This window comes from Sinocyclocheilus grahami, unplaced genomic scaffold (assembly GCF_001515645.1).
Source record: "Sinocyclocheilus grahami isolate Dianchi unplaced genomic scaffold, SAMN03320097.WGS_v1.1 scaffold393.1, whole genome shotgun sequence".
NCBI lineage: Eukaryota > Metazoa > Chordata > Actinopteri > Cypriniformes > Cyprinidae > Sinocyclocheilus > Sinocyclocheilus grahami.
Window position 1 is genome coordinate 411,298 of NW_015505572.1, and position 9,334 is coordinate 420,631.

General features: G+C 34.9%; 2 protein-coding genes across 2 annotated transcripts in view; both read right to left on the bottom strand.

Annotated features, from left to right (window-relative positions):
- The window catches only part of LOC107550230 (tetratricopeptide repeat protein 39A-like), a 15,144-nt gene extending 14,052 nt beyond the window's left edge, over window positions 1-1,092 (bottom strand). Inside the window, exon 1 of the mRNA XM_016231470.1 lies at window positions 1,058-1,092. Within this exon, the coding sequence (XP_016086956.1) occupies window positions 1,058-1,092 (35 nt within the window). The remainder of the gene's footprint in view (window positions 1-1,057) is intronic.
- A 1,933-nt stretch (window positions 1,093-3,025) lies between these two features.
- Window positions 3,026-9,114, bottom strand: LOC107550231 (tetraspanin-1-like). Its single transcript, XM_016231471.1, has 9 exons — window positions 9,096-9,114; window positions 8,965-8,999; window positions 6,889-7,066; window positions 6,250-6,479; window positions 5,404-5,478; window positions 5,207-5,314; window positions 4,718-4,843; window positions 4,499-4,591; window positions 3,026-3,371 (listed from the first exon to the last, which is right to left on the bottom strand). Exons 1-9 carry the CDS (start codon window positions 9,112-9,114, stop codon window positions 3,312-3,314), a joined length of 924 nt encoding a protein of 307 aa, XP_016086957.1. The 3' UTR covers window positions 3,026-3,311.
- Between the last annotated feature and the right edge of the window lie 220 nt (window positions 9,115-9,334).

Here is a 9,334-nt window from a genome sequence, read left to right on the forward strand (position 1 = left end):
GGCTTGTGTACTGCATCATCACGGTGTCTGTCACGCGACTCTGTTGCCCTTTCGGGCTTGAACTGATGGTAAAACTAACCACATTATTAACTGTCTTGATATTTACTTTGAAAGCTGAAGCTTGCGATTATGGTAAGGGGCGTTACATTTCCGGTGCGTGCTTGTGGTGTTCGGCCAATCACAATGCACTGGGTCAGCTGGCCAATCAGAGCAGACTGCGCTTGTCAAAGGAGGGGGCTTTGTTGAAAACGATGTGTTTGAGAGAGGCGGGGCATAGATGACCTACAATAATATACAGTATTTGAAAAATAATGTGTTTTTTGAACATTAAAGCATGTTCTGTTACACCAAATACACTAAATAATGATCTTTAAAATAGCATCATATGACCCCTTTAAGCAGCACAACAGTTTTCAACATCGACTGTAAATCAACATATTAGGATGATTTCTGAAGGATCGTGTGACACTGAAGACTGGAGTAATGATGCTGAAAATTCAGCTTTGCGCCACCGGAATAAGTTACATTTTACATGATTAAAATAGAAAACTGTTATTGTAAATTGCAATAATATTTTACAAAATAAATTTTTTCTGTATTTTTGATCAAATAGATACAGTCTTGATGAGTGTAAGAAAGTCTTCCATACAAAAAACATAAAAAATCTTACTGATCACAAATTTTTGAACGGCGCATGTGGTTTCCTTCTCAGAATAAAGTTTCTCACTCTCCCGGCTATATATTAATGAAGTGGCTCTGTGTGCAGCATGAGGGCGTGATCTTTAGGTAAACACCTCACATCCTGGAGAAGGGAGCACACCTGACCTAATGCAATTCTCTATCGCAACAGAAATAAAGCATACTATCATGGGATGACATCTACAATTTCTACAAGTTCTTCAGAGGCCAGCACCTTTACAGCGGCAAAAAGACTCAATTTTGGTGGTGTACAGTATCGGACTGAAAAACAGAGCATTATGGGCTTGGTACATTAGGTACCACACCTTTATTAAACAGCTCGCCTGCTCTTAAGATCACTCACACAGCAACGACTCACTTTTCTGTAGCAGGTGCATTTTTCCCAGTGGACATGGTGTATTTTGTTGTCCTCTTCTGGGCCTTGTGGCCACACACACACACAGTGAAGAGCTTTCTCTCAGAGCTCCTGTGGAAAGTCACTCTCACTGCGCGTGAAGATGCTGCATGGATGAGGACTGCTGGAGAACTCAAGCTGGCAGGGAATATGGATTACTGTTTTTCTGTATTTTTTACAAAATTATTCTGGCAACCACAGCTGCCAAAATTATTTTGTAAAAACTACAGAATTTTTTTGACAGTGTGGGGGTAAGCAGATAAACATCAAATTTTCATTTTGGGGTGAACTATCCCTTTAATAATTTACTTCCTTTTATTGTCATTTGTTTATTTTAAATCTTTGTTTATTTGGTCATTTTTCCCCCAAACTTTTTGTATTTCTAAATATTTTAAATGCATAAATTGAATTGTATCTACTATTTGTTAATGCATTTATTGATTAGTTTATTCACGATGAAATACTCTTGTGTGTCTAAATAGTAATAATTATTTTAATTAAAATGCTGAATTATTTCATATATAAAATATATTGAAAATATATATAAATATATATAAAATGCTTATTTTTTATTTACGGTGTGTGCGTTTGTGTGTGTGTGTTTTTCTCAAACGATTAAAAAACACAGAAATCGCAAAGAAATATCAGGCAGCTTAAGTAAAACACATGTAAGCGTGTTCATTCTAAAATATCAACACACACACACACAAATAGAGCTAATGAAGACATTAGTATAGCATTTTTCTTTATCCAATCAGCATTAATATTATTACCCTAACAAAAAAACACACTAAAAACGAGGAGGAAATTTAAAGATGGGCTACACAAGAAAAAGAAAACTGAAACATAATAGCGCATATGAATAATTAGCCTATAATAATAATAATAATAATAGAATTATAAATAATAGAAAGTGATCATAATTCAACTTGTTATTCTTGTCGTTATAAATGAGTTTAAAAGGGAAATATGAGTAATAAAGACATTAAACCTAGGCATCTAAATCTAAGTCTTGAGAAAATTGTTTTTGTGACTAAAAAAAAACGTGCAATGTAACAAAGAAATTAACAACAAGATCAATAGCTATGGTGACTGCCAGAAACATAAATATATCTTTCAAAATGAAAGTCTAAAGCACAGTTTATCCATCTTAGTAGCTAGTAGTAAGCTCAAACCATTAACTACTGCAGTGTATAGTTGGACGTCGTGAAATAGTAACTTTCTACCACTAGAGGACAGTAGAGTAAATAACTATTTACCGCAACCAGAGAGCTTCACGGCAGTAAAGGATGATAGTAAATAGCTTTTCAGTTAGTAGCCTAGTCCAAAAACCAGCACAAGAGTGAGTACTAGTAGATTATTATGTCTTTCATATTACTTTGGGTAGGGATTTTGAAGTTTAGTTTTATTCAGCGATCACATTCTTCCCATTAAAAGTTACCGAATATGGTAAAATGTATTTTCAGGACATAAAATATGATGATACAAGAACATCCTGTCAGGGTTTATTTTGTGATCATCATGTAGACCTACATTAGTAGAGTTACAGTTGAAGAACTTAAAGAAATGACCACCACAAACAGGTTATTGGCTTTATAGTAATTGTCAAAACAAACATCTTACAATAACATTTAGCAACATGATATAATCTTTTTTTTGTAAAATACTTAATAAAACATTTTGCTTCATTACACGAACAGGCACATGATTTAAAATGGCTTTGGTTTGTAAAAAGTTTACAATAAATTACAATCAGCAACATTTGTTAGAAAACATTTGGCTTTTTTTGGTCATTGCACATATGATGTCAATAGGAAAACCCCCTTAGTGTGTTAATGATAAAATAATGCCTCGGGTGTTATGCTATTAAACAAAGCATTTTGTTTTTAAATAAGAAAACATCTTGCATAGGCAAAGTAAAAAAAGTAAACAAAAAACAATCAGATAGGCCTACATTAAACATTAAAACAGCTTAAACAGCTCATTTTAACATAAGTACGGTACAATGGGATCTCTCAAAACTCATGTTTGCAGTCAAAGTTTAGGCTTAACAGTCTGAATTTACTTTTTCTTTTTTTGTGGACGCCCAGAGGGATTTGTAATGTCATATTGTTAAATACAATTCAAAATGTCACAGTGATATTATCACAGATGATCCACCTTGTCCTCAGTAACCCAGAGGAGTCATCAGAGAGATATTCAAGCTAAAGGTGAGACATTAAACCTGTTTTGATCCTGTTTTACAATACAGGATCATGGAGACAATCATCGCTGCAAGCTGAGAATGAGAACAGAGAGAGAAACAATTTTAAAATTTAAATAAAAAGCATTAGTGTCACAGTGCTTCACAAATGTCTGTATATACATAGATTTAGTTTGTAATTATTATCCTAAGGGAAATAAATTCTTTAACCATCAAAGATTACAGGCAATCCAAATTGACTCCATTTATTTCCTTAAAAGGAGTAGAATTTGCTGACAATTTAACTCAGGCCATCCAAGATGTAGATGAGTATGTTTCTTCATCAGAGCAGATTTGGTCTGATGCTCAGCAATGGACCCTCTGCAGTGAATGGGTGCCGTCAGAATGAGAGTCCAAACAGCTGATAAAAACATCACAATAATCCACACCACTCCAGTCGTGAAGTGAAAAGTTGCATGTTTGTAAGAAACAAATCCACCATTAAGACATTTCAACATTTAAACCACCGATTCTGGACAAAATATCCGTCCATAATTCATAATAACTCTTCGTCAAGTTAAAAAAGTCCATCCCCTGTTGTCCTTTGACATCAAAATCCACTGACATATACTTGTAAACAGCACTTGATCTGTGCATGTTTCTCTCCTGAATCAGACGAGAAGACTTTTTCACTGGAGAAAGCAATATTACGGATAGAGGACTTTTAAAAATGTCTTGATGGATTTGTTTCTTACAAATTGTAACTGATGGACCGGAGTGGTGTGGGTTACTTGTGGATTACTGTGATGTTTTTATCAGCTGTTTGGACTCTCATTCTGACGGCACCCATTCACTGCAGAGGATCTATTGCTGAGCAAGTGAATGATTCATTTAAAGACAACAGGAAATCAAAACTGACCATATTTATTTGCTTAATAAATGTCTCTGGTCTTATTGTTATTATAAAGAAGCTTGTTTTCGTAATCTTCCATGAAAATTTGAATAAGTTTATCCACCTCTGGAATGAATTGGACTCACAAGAGCTAAAACAAACTGGATTAAAATGCAAAAGGCCCATTTTCATTTCCAGTGTGATAACTGAAAGTGACGAAAATGTAGCATACCTTTTAGCACATTTTCAGTATCTCATCAAACGTGAACAACTCTTTCATTTAAAATGTGAACACAATGACTGACAGACAGAAAGAAAGTGTGTCCGGTACCTCAAGAACAGCGATTCCCAGTGCTACAGCTATGAGGATAACTGCATTATCATCTACCAGCTTCTTCAGTGCTGGGAAACAACCTGGTATAGTCTGAGGAAACCAAACAAATAGACAAAAGTTTATGATATTTATATGCTAGCCTGTATGATAGAAAAATCAAAAAGCATGCAAACTAGAATTGACTCAAGGAATAAACATGCTCAGAGATAAACCCACCGAATGAAAAGCTGTGATCTCAGTGCATGGAACTTTATTACAGCACTGAACTGGGTAACTCTTGGTGTCGTTCACAAAGTAAGAATTTGTGAAGTCTGTATAGTTGTTGAATCCACAGCACTTCAGCTAAAGCAGAGAAAGGAGAAATAAAGAGGTTTGACATTAGCTAAATTCAGCCAAATATACTTGAAATGAATGGACGTTAACATATAAATACTTATTTTACTTGTTTATGTGTTGTGGTACACTTTTAAAGACTGTTCTTATACAATACCATTTTTATATGAGGCACAGGTCTCAAAATATCAAATGCACAATATTAAACTGGATAATGCTTACGTATTATTTTATTTGAGAATTTTTAAGATTTTGTTTAATTTGAAGAAATATTCTGTTTCTGTAATGATAATAATAATGATACAACTACTACTACCAATAACAATGGTAGCCTAATAATAATAACTTTTATTTCCTTCTTTATCAACAAACCGTGGTCATGGTCGTGTTCCATAGTCCAGTGACGTCCTTATTTTTCCCATAATCGTTTTTCATGCTTTTCACAACTTCGCTTCCCATCTGTTTTATCAGGTTTTCAGCCTGAAATATACAAATGAGGAGGTTTGAGTATTTCCTTAAGTTCTTTACACACAAAGGAGTATGTTTAAATATGGTGTGTACAGACTTACCAGAGGCTTAAAGACCAGCAGCACAATCGCTCCAGCGACTTCAGCAATGAACACAATCAGAATAATGATGAAGAACTGAGGAGAGAGATTGACAGACAGATTCAATGAATGAATCAATGAGCAAACAGAAGTCCACCACAGTATATGGCCAGTATATACAATTTAATATAGAAATTACGTAATGTTTTTAATATAATGGGTGTGTATAATACCATTTTTAACATTTTTGATTCCTCAAAGAACTTTTCAGTGAACACAGGAACCTTTTTTTCTTAATGTAAAGAACATTTTAATAATCTAAAGAACCTTTTGTGGAGTTGAAAGGTTCTACGGATGTTAAAGGTTCTTCCTAGCCAAAGATGCCCAATAAGATGCATTATTTATTAGAGTGTACACATTGTGGGAAACTCATTATGTGTTGTTTCAGTGTTGTTACAGCACAATCGCTCCAGCGACTTCAGCAATGAACACAATCAGAATAATGATGAAGAACTGAGGAGAGAGATTGACAGACAGATTCAATGAATGAATCAATGAGCACAGTATATGGCCAGTATATACAATTTAATATAGAAATTACGTAATGTTTTTAATATAATGGGTGTGTATAATACCATTTTTAACATTTTTGATTCAAAAGAACTTTCCAGTGAACACAGGAACCTTTTTTTCTTAATGTAAAGAACATTTTAATAATCTAAAGAACCTTTTGTGGAGTTGAAAGGTTCTATGGATGTTAAAGGTTCTTCCTAGCCAAAAATGCCCAATAAGATGCATTATTTATTAGAGTGTACACATTGTGGGAAACTCATTATGTGTTGTTTCAGTGTTGTTTCTTTGACGTACCAGCAGCAACATACACCTGCTTTCTTTGATCGCTCCACAGCAGCCCAGGAAGCCCAGGATGAGCAGCACAGCACCCACTGCGATGAGGAGGTATCCCACGTTCAACACCTGCCCCAGCTCACCTGGAGCTCCTTGTGTATTCTGCAGAAAACTCAGGATAGACCCACTGTCCACCTTCACCCAGATCCCCACACCCAGAATAGCTGCTCCTGCCAGCTGCACAACAAAAACACAAATATATTTGATTTAAGCATGTGCATCGATCCTCATATCAACACCCTCAATGTATTTGGACCAAAAAAATCGAAAATGCCACTGTTGAAAAAGCTATTGAAAAGACATTTATTCTGTGCCTGCAGCAGAGGCGTGTTTTACAAGCTTGCAGCAATATGATTTGCATTCACCCCAGCTAAGCCACATGGAAATGAGATGATTTGCTTGTTTGTTTGTTTTCATCTCTTACATAGATCTAAAGAAAAAGTGACCTTTTCATCGCACTTCAATATACGAGTCAATATCTGCTAAGGGGTAACAACGGAACAGCAGCTTTAAAAAAGGGAGTTTTCATTATTACAACAGGATCTGCATTTTCATGGATTTAAATAAAAGACTTTTTATAAGAGACAATGATCGCTCCACAGCAGCCCAGGAAGCCCAGGATGAGCAGCACAGCACCCACTGCGATGAGGAGGTATCCCACGTTCAACACCTGCCCCAGCTCACCTGGAGCTCCTTGTGTATTCTGCAGAAAACTCAGGATAGACCCACTGTCCACCTTCACCCAGATCCCCACACCCAGAATAGCTGCTCCTGCCAGCTGCACAACAAAAACACAAATATATTTGATTTAAGCATGTGCATCGATCCTCATATCAACACCCTCAATGTATTTGGACCAAAAAAATCGAAAATGCCACTGTTGAAAAAGCTATTGAAAAGACATTTATTCTGTGCCTGCAGCAGAGGCGTGTTTTACAAGCTTGCAGCAATATGATTTGCATTCACCCCAGCTAAGCCACATGGAAATGAGATGATTTGCTTGTTTGTTTGTTTTCATCTCTTACATAGATCTAAAGAAAAAGTGACCTTTTCATCGCAATTCAATATACGAGTCAATATCTGCTAAGGGGTAACAATGGAACAGCAGCTTTAAAAAAAGGGAGTTTTCATTATTACAACAGGATCTGCATTTTCATGGATTTAAATAAAAGACTTTTTATAAGAGACAATTTTTGTTCCTTTTACTGAAAGTCATGAAAACACTAATGTGAAACACTAATTCTTTTGCTATTTGAGCAAATGGGAATGCAAAACATATATTTGTGGTCCTCTCCCATTCACTGCTATTCAAGTTAACCCAACTATGACGACTTCCGCTGCTGAGAAACCCGGAAATGTGAAAAAGGTCCCTTATTATGCCTTTATAGAACTTTAAATAGGTTTGATCGCACCGTCCATAAACCTTTAAGGTCAAGTGTTACCGAAGGATTAAGCAGCACTCCATAAGAGCCCCCACACAACGTGTGTGTCACATGCACTACTCGCGTCTCTAATGTGAGGTCAGAGTTTGTTTAGGTTTAAGATGAACAGAAAGTTCTGGTCGGGTCATTATCCAAAGACAGGGGAGATAAACATTTAAAAACCATCAATAAAGTATTATTGATGTGACATGTTTTGCAAGTACAGACTGTCAGAGTTACTGTCAAATGTGCATCACTAGGCTTCAAATGTTATGGCAGGTTGTGAAATATAATTTAATTTAAAAGTCTGCTCAAGCCTCCTCATTATTTGAGGAATCACTGGACTATATAAATATATTTCGATTTTTTTTTTTAAAGAATTTGATACTTTTATTCAGCAAGGATGCATTCAACTGATCAAAAGTGACAGCAAAGACATTTATAAAGTTTCAAAAGATTTGTTTGAAATAAAAGCTATACTTTTGAAATGTATCACCGTTTCCACAGAAATATGAAGCAGGACAACTGTTTTCAACATTGATAATAATAATAATAATGTTTCGTGAGCAGCAATTCATAGAATGATTTCTGGAGGATCATGTGACACTGAAGACTGGAGAAATGATGCTGAAATTCAAATAAATTACATTTGAATATATATTCAAATAGAAAACAGTTATTTTAAACTGTAATAATATTTATAATACACAATATTACAGAATTGACTGTATTTATATATAAATGCAGCCTTGGTGAGCATAAATCTTTAAAAAATACACTCTAAAAAATGCTGGGTTGTTTCAACCCAATGTTGGGTCAAATATGGACTAACCCAACTGTTGGGTTAAAAAGCTAATTTAAAAACGTAACCAAAATTTAACCCAACAGTTGGGTTAGTCCATATTTGACCCAACATTGGGTTGAAACAACCCAGCATTTTTTAGCGTGTATAAGAGATGTTTGACAACATGCAACCTTCATGTATTGTTTGATAGTAGAATGCATAATATATTAATGATTGTTTAATGCCAGGTTAAGTATTTCACAGTTATTTTTTAACTGTCCATTATAATACAATTCATAAAAAAAAAATACAAAAAAAAAAAATAATAACAATAAATCAGTCAGTATATCACTGAATCCCTATTTCAAGTCTTGAAAAGCTTTTACAAAATTAAAGAGATTGATCATTACTGGTTTAAGTTAATATTTGCATGTTTACTTACAAAAACTACAGCTGTCACTGGGGTGGTACCTTTTCAAAAGGTACATCTTTGTCTATATTGGTACCTTAAGGTCCTAAAGTATAAATATTAGTACCTAAAAAGTTCAAAAGTATACCTTTTGAAAGGTTCTCACTATCACCCCAATGACAGCTTTTCATACAGCTTTTGAGGAGTGCCATGCTACTATATGAGCAAGTCAATCACTCAGTACCATCTTCTTATAAAAAAAAGTGTACAGTAAAGGTATCAGCTGGGAATACCATAGTACTTTGAAATTCATTTTTAAATAACACTTGTTCAAAATAGGTAACACTTTACTTGAAGGGGTGTGCATAAGACTGACATGACACCTTCATAATCATGACATGACACATGTTATGAATATGAAGGAGGTTTTAT

Bases quoted from the DNA above. Each gene is read 5' to 3' on its own strand.
- LOC107550231 (XM_016231471.1), bottom strand. The intron at 7,067-8,964 runs GTACCACCCCAG...TTTGTTGTGCAG, and splicing joins AAGATGTACCTTTTGAAAAG to CTGGCAGGAGCAGCTATTCT. The intron at 4,844-5,206 runs GTTTGTTGATAA...TCTCTGCTTTAG, and splicing joins GGAACACGACCATGACCACG to CTGAAGTGCTGTGGATTCAA.